Here is a 19,967-nt window from a genome sequence, read left to right as displayed (position 1 = left end):
ATTTTCCAACTCCTTTTCTAAATAACATTTAGAAAAACTCAAGTTTTCATAGAAACATACAAAACAAAGACTTAACGGGCAACCTTCTAAGTAAAGGTGAAATACCTGCCACAACAATCCTCTCCGGAACTTGCATTATCACACTAGCATTTGGAACTCCTTCTTGGAATCCTTGCTCCAGGTCAGCATTTGGTGGTGCTACTTTTAACTTTTCTGGGACCCTCATTCGCTGACTAATGCCTTCAGTATATTCCATTTCGTACTGAATTCGACTAATTTCTGCCATCTCAGCAGCAGGAGAAGGAAATGTTGCCCCACTCACCCTGTGGGAGAAAAATTTAAAGACAGGGCTGACTGTTAAAATGTCAGTCTCCTCTAAGTAGAGTAGCGAAGTTAGAAGACAATACCTTATAGAAAGAGAGAAAGGAAACTTCTCATTTGCAAGTACTGGACACATACAAAGCAAAAATAAAAGATGAAAGAAAATGATTTCCTCAACAAAATGCCTTCTTATCAGCTGAAACTGTACCTTGAGGAAAGGAAACTTCTCATTTGGAAGTACTGAACACATACAAAGCAAAAATAAAGGATGAAAGAAAATGATTTCCTCAACAAAATGCCTTCTTACTTATCAGCTGAAATTGTACCTTGATATTGCTTAGCAGTAAATTTTTAAAATTATTATAGAATTACAACACAAATGTGTACATACACATACATACACACACTCTCTCTGCATAGATAAATACGCATGCTGCTTGTAACTAAAAAAATGCCTGCAATAAAATTTAAACTTAAATTTCCTCATCAATTTGAGGGAAAGCTGCTTGGACTTTAAAAATTAAAAATCACTGTCAAGCATGAAAAAATAAAACCTTTAAATGACAAATGCATCGGTTATTCAAAACCTTTAAATGACAGCTGCATAAAATTAACTCTGAATTTACTAAAAAAGAAGACGTAACTCCCTGAAAATCACATCATACAAATTAAAACTTCTCTTAATGACTGAGATGCAATGAATACCAAATTTAGAATTTGTAATAATAAATCCTCATGTTTGTATTCATTTTTGGAGGAATTGAAAGTTTTACACTATTAATTTGTATTTAATATCATATTTACATGTGTATTTTTTTTAATGCAGTAGAAAGAATGTTGCCACCAATACAAATGCTGATAAATATGTAGAACAGCATGGTTAGCTTTGAAGCCATTGTCTCTCAAACCTGTAATACCAGCTCAACTGAATAAAATTTCACTGACCTTCCTAGTGGTGTGTCACTGCTCATTCTTTTAATCATTTTAATACAGTAAATACACGTCTATAATAGCTATTAAAATACTGCTACCCTGTAGTTCAGTTTACACAACAACTCCCCTACACATCTAAACTTTTTTTGGAGGTGTACATAACACGGACACTGTTTTTCCAGCTGTAAAAAAGAAAGAATAAAAATCAGTATTTCAACAATTCATTTCGTAAGAAAACTATGAAAAAAGTAAATATCTACTTAAAATGACTTTTGGATTTGAACATGGCTTAGGGCTTGATTTGAGAAACCAATTTTCAAATCTATCCTAAGAAGAGTTTTTCTATACCTCAAAAATCATAGACAGTTTCAAGCACAGTCACTGTCTTATGATTTTGCAAACAGGATACAGAGAAGCTGTATCAAATATATATACAAATGTGAAGTCAGGCTAGAAAAAAAACAATACTGCCATAAAACTCCTCTAATCATCATACACCAAAGGGGAAAAAATCCTTTTTTAAGACTAAGCCCAAATGAAGAAATCATGAAGGGAATACAAAGGGTAAAAAGTAAATGTAACTGAGGTAGCCTACAAATGTGACATCTAATGGTTTCTTTAAATAGAAATAAACTTCGAAATTTAGTGTAAACTTCAAATGGAAATTACACTCAATTTTTCACAAAGACATTATATATAAATAAAGGGCATAAAAAGTTAAACACAGTATACACGACTTTACCACGGCTAAGGTACTTCCTAAACTCCATGCCGGAGATATAGCCCCACCCTAAGCCCCCGCCTCACTGAGATGCCTAGGAGAGTTCTTAGAGGTTCTCAGGACACTCAGCCCCAGCAACTGGTTTAACTATGACTGCTAACTCACATCTTTTATTCTTTAACAAAAAATCTCTGGGGACATAGATCTTTAAGGATTTGGCATGCAGACGATTTAAAGACTAAGAAAGTAAGCCAAAAGGGACAATTTTTACTCACAAATGTGTACCAACTACTGCTTGCTATTTGGCACTATCTGCTTCTGTGCTTCATATTAAATCCTTTAACTTGCTTCAATGTGCATGTGCTGGATTGAGAGCCACTTTTGTCCCTGGGGAAGAAAAACAGGGGCTAATTGAGAAACTAGATAACACCACTACTAGGGATTCATTTTTGGAAATTCTCCAAATGGTAACAGTCACAGAGATGTACAACCTGACATCAAGAGACCAGTAAGAGAAGAAAGAAAGAAAAAAATGAAGCTTACCACCAATCTTAGTTCCACAGATGGGGTCCTATGACTATTCATTAGTTAAGGCAATACAAAAGACTAGCTCTGGCATTATTTCTGATTTGTGTTTAGAAAAATGCGGCAGATGAAAAATATGTAAGTTTAAATGAATTTAATACTTATGTGTATATATGCATATAGGTACACATAGATGTTAAAGAGGAACAAATGCATTGTAAAATTTTTTTTTTTTTGTCACCCAGGCTAGATTGCAATGGAGCAATCACTGCTCACTGAAGCCTTGATGTCAGGGACTCATGTGATCCTCCTGCCTCAGCCTCCTGAATAGCTGGGACCAGAGGCGTATGCCACCACACCCAGCTAATTTTTGTATTTTTTGTAGAGGCACAGTCTTACTATGTTGCTCAGGCTGATCTCAAACTTTTAGGCTCAAGAAATCCTCCCATCTTGGTCTCCCAAAGTGCTGGGATTACAGGTGTGAGCCACCGTGCCCGGCCCGTTTAAATTTTCATTCACTTACAATGTTAAAATTTTGAACCAGTAACTCAGGTACTCGGTACAAAGTACACAAGCTATACAGAGAAAAGGAAGTGTCCCACTTCCAATCCTATCTTTAACCACCCAGGTTCCCACAGGCAACCTTTATAATCAATTTTTGTGCATCATTCTAGATGAGATGCTCTTCTAATACTTGTGTGTATCTCAAGCATAGCAAAAGCTCGTATTCAGAACTAACACTGAAAAGAGCTACCTCAAAAAGATTATAGCCTTTGGTCATTATAAACTGAAGTTTTATAATAATAAACGAGAAGCAAGTAGCTAGAACCTCAGTATCTCCTTGAAATGTGCTTTCTCTGCAGTCCATTCATTGCATTTCAGTCTTATGAACTTTCTAGTAGTACGTCTCATAGGTCTCACTAGTATATTTCGTTCTATAGCAACATCTTTTCTTAGGAGAATCTCCGAGTTTGTGAAAAACTATTGACTTAGAAAATAAAGGTGGATACTGAAATGCCAACTTCTGGAAAAAGCCAAATTCTCCTGTAGCCGAACTAGTTAAATGTAAAAAGTAACCGGAACTTTTCTGCTAAGACTTAACACTGTACTATCCCAATTATTGGGTTTTCTGCTTAAAAACAAATCAAAATCTAATTTTTTCTCCCTCATTAGACTGTGGCATTTCTGATAATATCTTTTGGCAATAAATAAACTTCTCATCATTTGGTGTTGATATGTTAATTCCAGAAGTTTTGTAACTTAGAATCCAGTAGGCAACCAGTACGTGATTCTGTTATATAACATAACAAAGGAGGCAAAATCTCTCAGAATCACAGATGATTTCAGATTTCTACCTTCTAAGCCCAGTGGTTTCCAAACACCAGTAACTAACTAGACAAACTTCATGGTTTTTTTCTTTTTCCCATATTCACTGAGTACATTAACTTTTTGCTACAGTTAATTTTTTAACTCGACTTTTTAAAATCAAAAAAGTATTGTAAAAGAAAATTTTGTATCACTACCTTAAACCATGGCTGTACATATATAAATACAGATTGCAAAGACATCCTATTACAAAAAAATCCTCATTCACATACCACCTAGAGTCAAGTCACATGCCACTAGTGGAAAGTGTACCAATTTTGGGACACAGTGATTCTAGCCCAACTTCCTCATTTTCTGTATTAGAACACTGGAAGCCAGAAAGCCTAGGAAGTAACTGAAACAACTTGAGGCAAACTGACTGTGGTTGCAAATGTTTATATACTTCTCAAAGACAAACAAACAAAAACAAAACCCAAAAAAACCCTCCAGTTCTTCACCACCTACTGTGTGGCCCTAGTTCACATAGATGGGCCACTCTGCACACCGTGTTTCAGTTCTCTTTCGAAGAAACTATATTTAAAAAGTCACTGCAAACTTTGAAAACTATATATTAATGAACTTTAAAATAAGGTTATGAATCCACAGCAAAGTTTCAACACCAGAAGAGAGGAGAGCGAGGACTGCACTTTGTAATTCTGAAAGGAGGCAGCTCTATCAGACAGGAAGGGAGAGAACACAATTTCCGTTTGGAAAGAAGAGCAAAACCAATATACAAGCCTTTGAAACCAAAAGATAGCAGGTCCCCCAAGCAATTTAATTGCATGGGAAGACTACTAAGTATAACTAAATCGTCCTAATTTTCCTAAGGGTTTTTCTTTTGGGAATCTCATTAGCCAACGGAATTGAGGCAGAAAAAATGTTTTTCACGCAGGGAGAGAAAACATTCGTGATCATTCTAAGTCTCTCGGTGGATGAGAGGCCTGAATACAAATGGTTCTATATTTGGGCAGAAGGGCCAGAAAGCTTTTTTTTTTTTTTTTCCCTCTTTAATCTTCTCCAATGAAAACATGTCACTTTTGAAAGGGTGCTCTTCCCTCGAGAATGCCCTTTGCTTCTAACTTTGTGGGACGTAGACAGGGGTGTTCTTTTACGATAATAATAATAGTAGCACACGTCCTGCAGAGGAAGGTCAGAAGCCCGGCGGAAGAGGAACCGCAGCTTTCCTCCGGCTTCCCAGCTCCTGGAAGGAAACCCGAGAGCAACCGCCTGCAGCCACATCTGCGAGCAAGGATGCTCACAGACGGGCAGGGTGGCCCGCAGCCACCCGCGATGCCACAACCTGGGCTTCCAACAAGGCCCTTCTTTTCCAACATGTACTTGCCGCAAAACAATACAAAAACCTCCTTTTAGACAGGGCAGATTTAAGGTCATCCTGTAAGGTGTCAGGGACTTGGCAGGGAAGGGTGAGTGAAGATTTACAAAGCCCGGCGTTCACGCTCACGGGACTCCCGCTGCTTCCCAAACCTCTATTTTCTAGTCGGAAAAGTCCGGTTAATCCACAAAAGGAGACGCCGAACCACACAGGGTGAAGAGGTTCGCCCAAAAACACCTGCAGAAGGCGCTTCTCTCCCTCGCTCTCCTCGGGGACTCAAGGTCCCGGGGACGAGGAAAGACCAGGGTTGAAGGCAAGAGGCCCGGGGACGGGACTATGGTCAGGGAGACACTACCGGGGGGCCTGGGCCACCGCGGGTCCCTCTGTTGGCCGGAGGGTCTCGGCGGCGGCGCTAGGCCTGGCAGCCAGCTCGGGCGGCGGGTCGCGAAGAGGTCAGCACTCACCCCTGGGCCCACAGGAGGGTCCCGGCGAGGACCGCCGCCCTCCGGCTCCCGGGGCGCTCGAGTGGGCGCTCTCAGAGGCGGTTGGCCGAGAGCACGGAGGCGCCCAGGAACAGCACCGGCGGAGCGGCCCGCAGAGGGCCAGGGCAGAAGCGCGAAAGGCCGTGGGTGGCCCCTTCAGGGAGCCGTAGCGGAAGAGTGTTCGTGGTCATGTGACGCGGAAAAGGGCGGACGTGCGGCCCACGCACTGGAACGGGTCCACGGTAAGCGATGCGCAGACATCTTTGTTGTGGGCTGACAGCAGGTGACGCCTCTTGCGGTTAAGTTTAATTCACCCTTCGGCTGTATTAGATTTTGTAATTTTTAAGAACCTGGTGTTTGCAAGGTAAACCTTCGGTAGCCAATTAAAATAACTATTTTAGGATCATCTGCATCAAAATTTCTGTGCTGTGAGGCTTAGGAATCCTCATATGTAAATCAGCTCCGCGGGTGATTCCATGCATTCCAATTTGACACTTCTTAAGCCCTCAGATGATCAGACCTTGTCTTCCAGGAGAATTCCAGGAGAGGGGAAGTTAGGTTTCACAGTAGTTGGCAGCGTCGTTTAGCTTTGGGAGAGCGCTCTCTGCTTCTGAACACCCAACCACGGACTCTTCCCCCCAGGAAGCCCTTGCTTAGAGCGGGGAAGAATGGTACCGTGCTTGTCAGCTTGGGAACGCACTGAAGCCAAATAACGGAATATTTTATATGCCTTGGTTTTCACAACCGCCTAAAGGTGTGCACATGACTTACGTACTCCTCTGCGATCTAATCGATACTTTAGAGATGTTACCATTCTTCAAAATGATTTGGGAAGCCCTCTGAATTGCGTTCTTGAGCTTCCTAACTCTTGTGTAGGGAAAGTGAAATATTTCCTCCTCCCTCTTGGGGTCTTGGCTGGGCCTAAGAATTAAACTGATGAGGAAAAGAGTCAAACTCTGTAAAATATTTGAAGAGATTTATTCTGAGCCAAATATGAGTGACCATGGCCCGTGACAGAGCCCTCAGGAGGTCCTGAGAACATATGTCCAAGGTGGTTGGGGAACAGCTTGGTTTTATATATTTTAGGGAGGCATGAGACATCAATCAAATAAATTTAAGAAATACATTGGTTTGGTTCAGAAAGGCGGGAGAACTCAAAGCAGGAGCTTCTAGACTGTAGGTAAATTTAAACATTTTCTGGTTGGCATTTGGAGATCTGGGATCCATAGAAAGGAAATGTTGAGGTTAAAATAAAAGATTGTGGAGACCACGGTTCTTTTGAAGTCTTATAGTGGCTGCAGACAATGAATGACAAATTATCCTATTCAGATATTTAAAAGGTGCTAGACTCTTACATAATCTGTTTAGGATTGGGAGGACCTGGAAGAAACATCTAGCTATGTTAATAGAAATTCTATGTAGATGCAGATTTTCACCCAACAAAGGACAGCTTTGCAGAGCCATTTCAAGATATGTCAAAAACTGAAAACAATGTTTTGGGGTAAAATATTTTGATTTTGTTTCTTGTCTCGTTATGCCAGTGTCAGATTGGAAAGTAAGTCACAATATATAGGGTTAAATAAAAGCCATCTGATGAGAATTTATGGATTGTAGGGCATGACTCCCTAGACCCCTTAGATAGGAATTTGAGCAAGATTAAAAAAAAAAAAAATCAAGAGCTTAGTCTCCGCTGATGTAAAATAGAGACATAAAACGTAACAGGAGGAAAGCATACAAATTTTTATTTAGTAATTTTTACATTTACATTGGAACCTTCCCTAGAAAAATGGAGACCCAAATTAACAGTTGGACCCTAAGTGCTTTTTGGGTCTCCATTTTTCTAGGGAAGACTAAAAAGAGTAGTAAATTGTGAAAATGTGAGAAAACAAGCAAATTTGGGTTAGTGCAGTTAATGCAGAAGTGACTAAGAAGATAAAGGTTGTTGTAACAAAGTGCAAATAAAAATCCGTAAATTTGTGCAGATACAGCTCAGCTTTGACTCCGTGTCTCTGGTGTTGAGAACATCTCCCTTCCTCTTTGTACAGGGAGGGCACCTTTCATGCAGAATTTTTATCTCCTGCTTTCAGGAAGGAAAAAGGAAAGCCATAGTGCTCTTTTTGCATTTGCTTTTGTTTTTTCAAGTGCCTTTGACTCGAAAATAATCTTTATGCCAAAGTGCCGTATTTTGGATTGGCATATCCTACTATTGACCGAGCAGAAGCCCTGCCGTTTTAAAGTGTCGCTTGATCAAAAACCACCTAAATCCAACCCAAAGGGCATTAACCTAATGGCTAATGTCAGTATGACCATAAACCACAAATGACACCTCCAACCAGAAACATTCCAACCCTAAGATAAACCCCTCTCCTACCAGACACATGCCCGTCCCAAGATAACCTTTCCTCTGACTGGAGCATGTCAGCCTCAAGATAACCCTTCCCCTCCAACCAGAGACATTCCAACCCCATGATAAACTTCTCCTCCACGCAGAAACAGTCCAAGCCTGTGATAAGCTCTCTCACTCTAAACCCTTAAATACTCTTAGTCTGTAAGAGAGAATGGTCCTGACTGAAATCGGCCAGAAGCCCCTCTCAGGTTTATTCTCCAAAATAAACCTATCTTTGACTGTTGAGCAACTTTTCGTGTTTCTCTCTTCTTTCTTTAACTCTTACAACTACCCTACAGAGACAAATAAGCCTTTAAGAATAGATTGATTTTAGGAATAATCAGTCATTCCAAGTCAATCTTTTGTGGGAAGATAGAGATCAAGTTGGGAGATCATGTATTAGGTTGGTTCTGAGGACTAAGCTCCAATTTTTTTAAACTTGCCCAAATTCCTGTCTAAGGGGTTTGGGGAGTCATGCCCTCCAAACCATAAATTCACATCAGATGGGTTTTATTTAACCCTATATATCATGACTTACTTTCCAATCTGATTCTGGCATAACAAGGAAGAAAATCAAAATATTTTACCCCAAAATATATTTCCTTGCCATACCTTGAAATTGTCCTGCAAAGTCTCTTGTGGGAAAAATCCACATTCTGTAGAGAATCCCCTTTCCCCTTTGTTTTCCTTCCTTCCTTTCCAGATCTAGGAGATAATCAGCTAAGAGCCAGGCACCCTTTTAGTTCTGATAAGAAACATTTTACAACCTACTCTCTCTCTAAAGTCTGGTGAGAGCTTCCTCTGCACAATAAAACTGGGACTCCACAGTCCTTTATCTTAACCTGAACATTTCCTTTCTGTGGATCCCAGGTCTTCAGATAAACTCAACCAATTGTCAACCAGAAAATGTTTAAATTTACCTATAGCCTGGAAGCCCCCACTTTGAGTTGTCCCGCCTTTCTGAACCAAACAAATGTATTTCTTAAACGTATTTGATTGATGTCTCATGCCTCCCTAAAATATGGAAAGCCAAACTGCACCCCGACCACCTTGGGCACATGTTCTCAGGACCTCCTGAAGACTGTGTCATGGGCCATGGTCACTCATATTTGGCTCAGAATAAATTTCTAAAAATATTTTATGGAGTTTGACTTTTTTCATCAACAGTGCAAAGGTAATTGCAGTTTGCCATTACTGTCAATGGCAAAAACCACAATTACTTTTGCACCAACCTATAATCATAACCTTTAAAAACTTTAGAAATGATGTTCCTCCTGCTTCCACTAACCTTTCCACTTCTTTGTTACTTACAATTTGGCTTTTAATCCTGTACTCCCCTCAAAGAAAAACATTTTGAAATAACTTTCAAATGAAGATTGTGATCCAATTACCAAACCCGATGTCTTTTCCCATAAACCTCATTGTCCTTTATCTTCCTGCATCATTTGGTTTTTGTTAAATTAAATGAGACAATGTTGTGCTCAAAATACGTAACACTGTCTAGTAGACAATTCTCAGAGAAAAGGCATTTTCTCTTCCTTATATGGGAACTCTACTCCCTCATTTTATGTAATATATATTTATATTTAGTATATATATATATTTAGCATATTTATGTATATATAATATATATTCCTTTTTTTCACCATTAATGTGGACATTCCTGTCTTATGTTTTAATCCATCATTGACTATTTTTGCAACCATGGTTGCCTCAAATGTTTTGTGGGAAAGGGTGGTATATAAGTTATCTCATCCATCTAGTCTTTCCCTGTTGTACTGCTTCTAGCCAATTCTACATAAATGTGCCATTGGAGCTTTGATCCCAGCAGGGTTTCTAACTCAAATTTTTTCCACTCTTCTCACTCCAGATACCATCTTCTGAATTCCTTTTTTTTTCAGTTAATGGCCAGGTTATTTTTCCAGTCATCAGGGTTCAAAGTACTGAAGTTATCTTTCACTGTCACCCAAGTCCCATGTGATGGTTAATTTTAGGTGTCAACTTGACTGTATTAAAGGATACTCAGATAGCTGGTAAAGCTTTATTTCTGGGTATGTCTGTGAGAGTGTTGCTGGAAGACATTGACATTTTAATGAGGGGATTCAGTAAGGAAGATCTGCTCTTACCAATGTGGGTAGGCACTAGTTAATCAGTTGAGGGCCCATATAGAACAAAAAGGCAGAGGCAAGACAAATTTGCCCTCTCTCTTCTGGAGCTGGGACACTTCTCTTGCCCTTGAACATGAGATCTACAGATTCTCCAGTCTTTGAACTCCAGGACTTGCACGAGTAGTGCCCACATTCTCAGGTCTTCAAACTTGAACTCAGCCATGCTACCAGTTTTCCTGGTTCTCCAGCTTGTGGATAGCATATTGTGGGATTTTTCAGCCTCCAGAATTGCATGAGCCAGTTTTCACAATAAATCCCTTCTCATAGATCTGTCTTTCTTTCCACATATGCCTTTTTTTTTTTTTGAGACAGTTTCACTTTTGTTGCCCAGGCTGGAGTGCAACAGAGGGATCTCGGCTCACTGCAACCTCTGCCTGTGGTTTCAAGCAATTCTCCAGCCTCAGCCTCCTGAGTAGCTGGGATTACAGATGCCCACCACCACACCCAGCTAATTTTGTGTGTGTGTGTGTGTAGTTTTAGTAGAGACGGGGTTTCACCGTGTTGGCCAGGCTGGTCTCAGACTCCTGACCTCAGGTGATCCACCTGCATCGGCCTCCCAAAATGCTGGGATCACAGGCATGAGCCACTGCACCCAGCCACACCATCCTTTTTTTTTTTTTTTAATTCAACTTTTATTTTAGATTCAAGGGGTAAATGTGCAGGTTTGTTACATGGGTATATTGTGTATACCCATGAGGTATAGGGTTTAGGGTATGAATGTTCTTGTCACTCAGATAGTGAGCATAATACCCACTAGGTAATTTCTCAGCCCTTGCCCCCATCCCTCTCGCCCACGTCTAGTAGTTCCTAATGTCTATTGTTGCCATCTTTATGTCCATGTATACCCAATGCTTGGCTCCCACTTCTAAGTGACAACATGTGGTGTTTGGTTTTCTGCATCTGTGTTAATTCACTTAGGATAATGGTCCACCTGCATCCATGTTGCTGCAAAGGACATCATTTCTTCCTTTTGTATGGCTGTGTAGTATTCCATGGTGTGTATGTACCACAATTTCTTTAATCCACTGTGAATGGGCGTCTTGGTTGATTCCCTGTCTTTGCCATTGTGAATAGTGCTGTGATGAACATATGTCTTTTTGGTAAAATGGTTTGTTTTCCCTAGTATCCTTCATCCTTTAGATTCTCCCTCTTCAATGCTAACTTTCTGCTTTATCTGTTCTGTTCCTACTCTTAGATGATCACCCATCATCTGGGCTGCTATCCTTTTAACTGGCCTCCTCATCCCCAATATTTTTCTTTCTCCAATTCTTGTTAGACATTGGGTCTACATAGGACCTATGTTTACAAATTGTGGCATCTCAAATATGAAGCCCCAGTTTCAAAGGAAATTGATGATTTATAGCTATCTTCCAATTCAAAAGTTCATCACAGCAATCCAGTAATTTTTAAAAAACATTTGAAACTATAAAATAGCCTAGCAAGTACCATATATTAAATATTGGATCTTCCAGGTTATTGTTTATATGGTAATTCCACTCTTTTGCTCAAAATCTTCACTGAATCTCTAGTAGCAATCAATGAAGTACAAGTTCAACCTGGTATTCTAAACCCTGCCCAACATGGTCTTAACCTCCTGCCATGCTACTTTATTTACCACTGTGTATGTATATAAATATATATCATATATTCTTGACCATTAATTGTTCCCTGAGATTGCCTCATCTCTTCCTAACTACTTAGCTTCATTTGTGCTGTTTCTGTCACATGGAATGCCACCGTGCTTCTGACCATCTTCTGCTTCTTGAAATCCTAACTGCCTTTAAAGGACCACTGAAAATATCTCCTCTTTTTATGAATTCTTTCCTGAGGCCTCCAACTTTTGAACCAGTATTTGTTGTCCCTTAGAGCATTTAATCATGTTCTGTCTAGTATTAAAGTTATCCATGTATTTGTCTTATTTTCCCCTACCAGATTGTAAACTCTATGCTTGAGACCAAGGTCTGTGTCTCACTCATCTAAGTGTATGCTGTGGAGCCAAACGTATTAAGCATGTTGTAGGTCTCAGATATAAAATAATGAGACCTAGCTCCTTGTTTGGCTCAAAAATTGGAATTGAAGATACTACAATTCCAAAGCAATCATTCTAAAAAGGTTTTGAGCAGTCAGCATTTTTTATTTATTTATTTTTTTTGAGATGGAGTCTCGCTCTGCCGCCCAGGCTGGAGTGCAGTGGCCGGATCTCAGCTCACTGCAAGCTCCGCCTCCCGGGTTCATGCCATTCTCCTGCCTCAGCCTTCCGAGTAGCTGGGACTACAGGCGCCCGCCACTGCGCCCGGCTAGTTTTTTTTTTTTTTTGTATTTTTTAGTAGAGACGGGGTTTCACCATGTTAGCCAGGATGGTCTCGATCTCCTGACCTCGTGATCCGCCCGTCTCGGCCTCCCAAAGTGCTGGGATTACAGGCTTGAGCCACCGCGCCCGGCCACAGTCAGCATTTTTAGAAAAAACATGGAGCCTGCAAAATCCTAGGAAGGATCATATTTATCTAAATATTTAAGTTTAGCCTGGTTATTAAAAACCAATTTACATTTTCCTCTGTGTTTGCTTATCTGTTAATTTCTAATAGGTAGAGCTGGGATTAGGGTGAGATGAGTTAGATGCCAATGGCACCAATTGAAGGAGGCAATCACTTTTTCGTCAGTCTCCTGCCAATAGATTGCTAAGGATCCATTAGGGCATAATCAAAATTTTTCTTTCCAAACAAGCTTATAAATGGAGAATGTGCTCAAACACAACATTCCTTTTTGACTTACTCGAAGTAAAAGTAAGTTCATCGAAATGGATTAGTACTTTTTTACTCAAAGTGTTTTCAAATTAGATTTTTTTGGCCCACCTATGACAATAGGTGACAGTGTTTCTGAAGTATTTATGTGAGCAACAATTTTCTTGGTCTTCTTAGAATTATTACCCAGGATCACTATTCATTCCATTTCTTCCCTTGATTATATCATTATTGCCATGTAATGCAGCATGAAAGTTCTCTATGATATTTCATATTTTGCATGTATATGTATTTTAAGACAGAGTCTCTCTCTGTTGTCCAGGCTGGAGTGCAGTGGCATGACCTCGGCTCACTGCAACATTTGCCTCCCAGGTTCAAGCGATTCCTCTGCCTCAGCCTCCCAAGTAGCTGGGATTACAGTATCTGCCACCACGCCCAGCTAATGTTTGTATTTTTAATAGAGATGGGGTTTCACCATGTTGGCCAGGCTGGTCTCGAACTCATGACCTCAAGTGATCCACCCGCCTAGGCCTCCCAAAGTGCTGGGATTACAGCCATGAGCCACCATGCCCAGCCTATATTTTGCATATTAAAAGCCTTTTTTTTTTTCACCAGCTCTCTACATTTGAAATTTTATGAATTGTTTTCCTTGAATAAGGAGTATTTGTACTATAAATGGGAAACAAGTATCAAAATATGTGACCCATGATTTCTGTAATCTGTATGCTTTTCTTTGACTTGTAAAGACTCCTTAAATACCTCAATAGAAAAATGAGCAAAGATGTGATTAGGCCCTTCACAGGAAAATAGGCAATCATCACAATACTTCTTTAATTAAAAAAAAACAAACCACTAATTAAAAGTGACAAATATTCTGCCTCACTGCAATGAGATAGGCAAAGATGTAAAAGAACAGCAATATTCAATATTGGTAAATTAATAGGGAAATGAGTGTTTTCATTACATGGTTGATGCAGCTGAAAATTCTAGCAGCCTTTCTGGAGAGCATTTTTGTATATATTTCAAAAGCCTAAGATTGTGTGAGACCTTTGACTCTACAGTGTTCATTCTAGTGATTTATCTTGAAGAAATAATTGGACAAACTTGTGGTGACATAGGTACAATATGTCTATAATATACCTAAATTAATTGGGGATTGATTGTCTTAGGTTATAAACCCATACAATGAACTGTGGTGCAAGTGATGATTAGTTCTTGTCTGCTGGTGTGAAAATGTGCCCACTATGTACTAAGTTTTTAAAAACCTGGTGACAAAAAAGGCCGGGCACAGTGACTCACGCCTGTAATCAGCACTTTGGGAGGCCGAGACAGGTGGATCACGAGGTCAGGAGATAGGGAAGTCAGCAACCCTGAATGGAGGGACTGGCTGAAGCCATGTTTTACATCTTTGCCTATCTCATTGCAGTGAGGCAGAATGTTTGTCACTTTTAATTAGTGTTTTTTTTTAAATTAAAGAAGTATTTTGATGATTGCCTGTTTTCCTGTGAAGGGTCTAATCACATCTTTGCTTATTTTTCTATTGAGGTATTTAAGGAGTCTTTACAAATCAATAAGAAAAGCATACAGATTACAGAAATCATGGGTCATATATTTTGATACATGTTTCCCATTTATAATACAAATACTCCTCATTCAAGGAAAACAATTCATAAAATTTCAAATGTAGAGAGCTGGTAAAAAAAAAAAAAAGGTTTTTAATATGCAAAATATAGGCTGGACATGTGGCTCATGGCTGTAATCCCGGTACTTTGGGAGGCCTAGGCGGGTGGATCACTTGAGGTCATGAGTTCGAGACCAGCCTGGCCAACATGGTGAAACCCTGTCTCTATTAAAAATTTTAAAAGTTAGCCAGGCATGATGGCGGGCGCCTATAGTCCCAGCTACTTGGAGGCTGAAGCAGGAGAGTGATGTGAACCCGGGAGGTGGAGCTTGCAGTGAGCTGAGATCATGCCACTGAACTCCAGCCTTGGGGACAAAGCGAGACTCTGTCTCAAAAAACAAAAAACAAACAAAAAAAAAACCTGTTGACAAAATAGCATGCTTTTATCTTATTTCTGTTTAAAAATAGATTTATCACTTACCTTGGAAGGGAGTGAGGATTAGATCATTGTTGCGGGAAGTCAGGGACCCCAAACGGAGGGACTGACTGAAGCCATGGCAGGAGAACATAGGTTGCTTAAGTTGTGAAGATTTCATGGACATTTATTAGTTCCCCAAATTAATACTTTTATAATTTCTTACACCTGTCTTTACTGCAGAATCTGAAATCTAAATTGTGAAGATTTCATGGACACTTATCACTTCGCCAATCAATACTCTTGTGATTTCCTGTGCCTGACTTTGCTTTAATCTCTTAATCCCATCATGTTCATAAGCTGAGGATGAATGTCGCCTCAGGACCTTGTGATGATTGCTTTAACTGTACAAATTGTTTAAACAATATGAAATCTGGGCACCTTTAAAAAAGAACAGGGTAACAGCAATGTTCAGGGAACAAGGGAGATAACCTTAAAGTCTGGCTGCCTGTGGGCCAGGCGGAACAGAGCCATATTTCTCTTCTTTCAAAAGCAAATAGGAGAAATATTGCTGAATTTTTTTTCTCAGCAAGGAACATCCCTGAGAAAGAGAATGTGTTCCTAAGGGGAGGCCTCTGAAATGGCCACTTTGGAAATGTCTATCTTTTATGGTTGTAGATAAGGGATGAAATAAGCCCCAGTCTCCCATAGCACTCCCAGGCTTATTAGGACGAGGAAATTCCCGCCTAATAAATTCTAGTCAGACCGATACTCTGCTCTTGAACCTTGTTTATCAATGACAATGGGTGCACAGCGGGACATGGAAGTTCATTAGTAATTCTAGTTTCACCCTGACCTTGTGATCTCGCCCTGACCTCCTGCCTTGTGATCTTTTGTTGCCCTTGAAACATGTGATCTCTGTGACCCACACCCTATTCGTACACTCCCTGACTTTTGAAAATTGCTAATAAAAACTTGCTGGTTTTATGGCTCAGGGGGCATCATGGAACCTGCCAACTTGTGATGTCTCCTCCGGATACCCAGCTTTAAAATTTCTCTCTTTTGTACTCTTTCGCTTTATTTCTCAGACCAGCTGACACTTAGGGAAAATAGAAAAGGACCCACGTTGAATATCAGGGGTGGGTTTCTCCTGATAGATCATGGCCATTTTTGTATTCTTCTTCATAACTTCTGTATTGTCTATTCTTTTTACAGTGAACATCTGTTATTCTTACAATCCAAAAAAAAATTATTTCCATTTAAAAAAAAAAAGGACCGGTTTCAATTTAAAAAATGTTTATTCTTAGGCAATACAATAAAATAATATTTTAGATATAATTACAGAAATATTAGTACATTAAAATATTATAATCTTGTCAGGATATAACAATATAAAATATTCAATATATTTTAAATATATTTCATTTGGTTATAGAGTAAATATTAAGTTTAGTAGCAGTAAGTTACATTTGATACATAGAAAATCTTTGTAAGTTAGCCATCAAATTCAAATGTAAGCATTATTTTAATACTTTCATAAATAAGTTACTTAATAATATTTATCTTGCTGAAAGACTTCTGAGAAATCTGTTATTTTAGCACACTGTGAAATTCCAAAGTTGAAGCCCCAATTTTAAAGAAACAGTTTACATTTTATCTGTAATATTAAATCTTCATACTTGTGTAAGCTACTCATAAGCTATGTGGAAAATAATGCATATGAGCTATAACTTAGTCCTGAAGTACTTCTAAGTAAAGTCTTAGAAGTACGACTGAACAGCTGTTCATATGGCTTCATTGAAGTTTCAGGTCTTAGCATCACTTGTCTTCCTCAGAAGTTAAATACTGATAAGAGGGCATGAAAAGATGGAGGCCTGAGTGGAGGCCAGTGGTTTGACATTAGCACCAGTCTAGAGCTTTTACTTATGAGTAAAAGTAGATGACCTTAGAGTCACCTGTGAGTTTGAACTTTAAATAGAGACATGGATGGAGCAGCTGTAGCCAGCCGTACTGGGTAACTGCCTGTAGAGTTGTTGCTTGGGTATTTGTCTAGAACAGGTTTTCTCAGTATTTAGAGTACATCAGAATCATGTGGTGGGCTTGGTAAAACATAGATATTTTGGGCCCTCCCCCAAGAGTTTCGGATTCTGTAGGTCTGGAGTGGTCCCTAGAATCTGCATCTGTGACAAGTTCCCAGATGATGCTGATGCTGCTCTTCCAGGGACCGCACTTTGAGAACTACTGGCCTACGGTAGGTTTGTAGAGATTAGCTAGCTCCATATGCCGCTATAGTACACTTGGGATAATGGGACATTTTTAAAGCAGAAAAATTTGTTTGTTAAGTGAATCTAAATAACTGAAATGCTACATATCTTAGTTGAGATGTAAAAATGGCTTGACAGCAAACACATGAGCAGTGAAGGATGTAAACCATGTGAGCCACGGCCATAGTCTATGCTGTCCTCTAGGTCACGTTTTTCACTTACAAAGCAATTGAGATTGAAGCAGTAGCCTGAATTTAAATATCAGCACCACCAACTCCACCTAGGTAGATCAGGAATCATCTTCAAAGCTTTGTCTCTTGGTGTCTGGACTCTAAGACTCATCAAATAGTGTTATCATCAAGTATAACACTAGTTTAATGTTTTGTAGATCTTGTTTTTTCTGCTATTATTCAGACCTTATCTTCTCTTGGCTTTTCTAGGAGAAACTAGAAGCCCTGGGTTTCCCTAGGCATAGACCTTATTTTTAACCTTTACTTGGGCCTGCTGAATTATCATAATGAAATATAACAGCAGTGAAAAGGAAGAAAAAACAAGAGGGGAGGGAAGCTACTTGTATATGTGAGATTCTTAACAGAGCAATGAGTTACTTTTTCTGGGATATTAGATCAGAAACAAGTCTCTTTTTTCTCTTAGCATCTCTGTAGGTTAGTATTGTCTGGGACATGCTTGGTGCTGAATAACATGATTGTTAAGTTGAATTAAGTAACCTTGGGAATGTATCAACACCTTGAAAAGTGGGGTTTAAGACATACAGCAGCCAAATTATACAGTTTGATACATTAAGATTTTTAAACAATGGACTCTTTCAATATGGTTTGTAAGAGTATATGACATAAAAAGTGTTGCTTTTTTTTTTTTTAAACAAAGGAAGAATTAGAGAAGTAACAAAGGAATAAATCTATAAAACCTAGAGTGATGACATATTCAGAGCAATGAAAAAATAGATTCTGAGTCTGATAAACCAACAAATGCCTTAAGTTCATTCGTGGATTATTGAACTCCTCCTTTACATAAGATATGCACCAACATTTATGGGATGAGGATAAAGTACACATTTCATAAGTAGTATTCTTGTTATTTGTGTGGGTATGCTGGTAAAAGAGAAGTTAAAGTTATACATATTTCATAGTATGTATACAACAATATCCTTTTAAAACTAATTCACTAAGGGGGAAAATTGTATATGCTTTGAATACAAGCAGATTTTAGAGCTACAGTGAAACGAATTTAATAAACAAAAAAATCTTTAAAAACCAACAAAACAAAACCATACAGTATTTCCAACAGTATTATGGTTCCATCAGGGAATCCCCCTTTTGCCCTTAGCAGTGGGCATGTTTGAAACATTCCTAGAAAATCCATGAACCTCAGTTCAGTTCTGTGTTCCATCAGGCCTTACGGTCCTCAGCAGGTCTGAAAGTCCAGTTCTATACACAATGCTCCAGGATACCACATGCCCCCTTCTCTTCCCCTACCCAGGGTCTGAAGTTTCATGAAGGGGTGGTGGGGCAATCAAACACTGATTTAGCCTCCCTGAGTCTTAAAGACAGGAGGAGGACAAATGTGGGAATCCAGTGGGCCAAATATTTCATAACTTGTAGCATTCAAACTTCATACGATCACCATAGTGACAGTGCCTTGGATGTAAGTGGAATAGACTTTTGGTGTTATTTTGTGAATAGTTGCTGCTTTGCCACAGGGAACTTTGAAACAGCACAGATTGGAGACCCAGATCACAGAACTGACTTGAAAGAACTGCTTTGTTCTGTGGGGAAACAAATTGAAACTTTGTACTGAGTCACCATGGAGCAATATTGTTTGGTTAAAGAAAAATACCTAAATAAAAGCATGCTCTGTCATTACTTTGTTCTTTAGGATGAAAAATAGCAGTTCTGCTGTCTTTTTTAGCTTTAGTGTCTTTTCTTCATGCACACCTGACAGCGACTTATTATTTTTTCTAATTCTCCAGCTTTCACAGTTGATGGAATAGGCTTTCTGAAATAAAAACAAACCAAAAAAAACCCTCATTGATTTATGCATAAAAGGGAATTTTTGCTGAGTTTGAGTTTTATTAATGAATATTGTCACTATTTTGAAATTTATTACAGGGCCGGGCGTGGTGGCTCATGCCTGTAATCCTAGCACTTTGGGAGGCTGAGGTGGGAGGTTCACTTGAGGTCAGGAGTTTGAGACCAGCCTGGCTAACATGGTGAAACCCCATCTCTACTAAAAACACAAAAATTAGACAGATGTCATGGCATACGCCTTCTATAATCCCAGCTACTCAGGAGGCTGAGGCAGGAGAATCACTTAAACCTGGGAAGTGGAGGTTCCAGTGAGCCCAGATCGTCAGATTGTGCCACTGCACTCCAGCCTGGGCAACAGAGCAAGACTGTCTCAAAAAAAAAAGAAAAAAAAAGAAAGAAAGAAATTTATTATAGGACTATTTATCTTTATGGAAGAAGTATATTTCTGAAAAGGCATATATGGTGGCATTTTATAATTTTAGTCATATTTCAGCAGCATTAAAGAAACATAAGCCTTGATGAAAACTTACAGATCATCTTTTATGTAATAAAAACTACTCCCACCCTTTAAATAATCCACATTATTCGCAAGTCTTTCAATACAGTAAATTCAGATGAGAGATCATTTAGTGTGATTGTATATA

General features: G+C 39.2%; 2 protein-coding genes and 1 long non-coding RNA gene across 22 annotated transcripts in view; 1 reads left to right on the top strand and 2 right to left on the bottom strand.

Annotated features, from left to right (window-relative positions):
- LOC105473983 (mitochondrial fission factor) overlaps positions 1–5,839 on the bottom strand; it is a 31,753-nt gene extending 25,914 nt beyond the window's left edge. For 4 of the 17 annotated variants that reach the window (XM_071073466.1, XM_071073468.1, XM_071073463.1 and 1 more), the window contains exons 1-4: positions 5,663–5,837; positions 2,251–2,362; positions 1,267–1,436; positions 106–323 (exon numbers count right to left, since the gene is read on the bottom strand). In XM_071073466.1, the coding sequence (XP_070929567.1) occupies positions 106–323; positions 1,267–1,304 (256 nt within the window). In that variant the 5' untranslated portion in view covers positions 1,305–1,436; positions 2,251–2,362; positions 5,663–5,837. Of the gene's footprint in view, positions 1–105; positions 324–1,266; positions 1,437–2,250; positions 2,363–5,662 lie in introns of all 17 variants that reach the window. The other 13 variants (XM_011728306.3, XM_011728302.3, XM_011728308.3 and 10 more) reach the window with 8 other exon arrangements.
- Positions 5,789–19,967, top strand: part of LOC105473980 (uncharacterized) — a 45,271-nt gene continuing 31,092 nt past the window's right edge. The window contains exon 1 of the long non-coding RNA XR_011610102.1: positions 5,789–5,922. This is a non-coding gene — a long non-coding RNA (uncharacterized lncRNA). The remainder of the gene's footprint in view (positions 5,923–19,967) is intronic.
- The window catches only part of LOC105473981 (collagen type IV alpha 3 chain), a 150,258-nt gene continuing 146,583 nt past the window's right edge, over positions 16,293–19,967 (bottom strand). For 2 of the 4 annotated variants that reach the window (XM_011728282.3, XM_011728284.2), the window contains one exon: positions 16,374–19,291. In XM_011728282.3, coding sequence (XP_011726584.2) covers positions 19,207–19,291 — 85 coding nt within the window. In that variant the 3' untranslated portion in view covers positions 16,374–19,206. Of the gene's footprint in view, positions 19,292–19,967 lie in introns of all 4 variants that reach the window. The other 2 variants (XM_011728281.2, XM_011728285.2) reach the window with 2 other exon arrangements.

Source organism: Macaca nemestrina, chromosome 11, assembly GCF_043159975.1.
Source record: "Macaca nemestrina isolate mMacNem1 chromosome 11, mMacNem.hap1, whole genome shotgun sequence".
Taxonomy (NCBI): domain Eukaryota; kingdom Metazoa; phylum Chordata; class Mammalia; order Primates; family Cercopithecidae; genus Macaca; species Macaca nemestrina.
The sequence above is the reverse complement of the archived record's forward strand: the minus strand, read 5'-3'. Positions and strand labels throughout refer to the sequence as shown.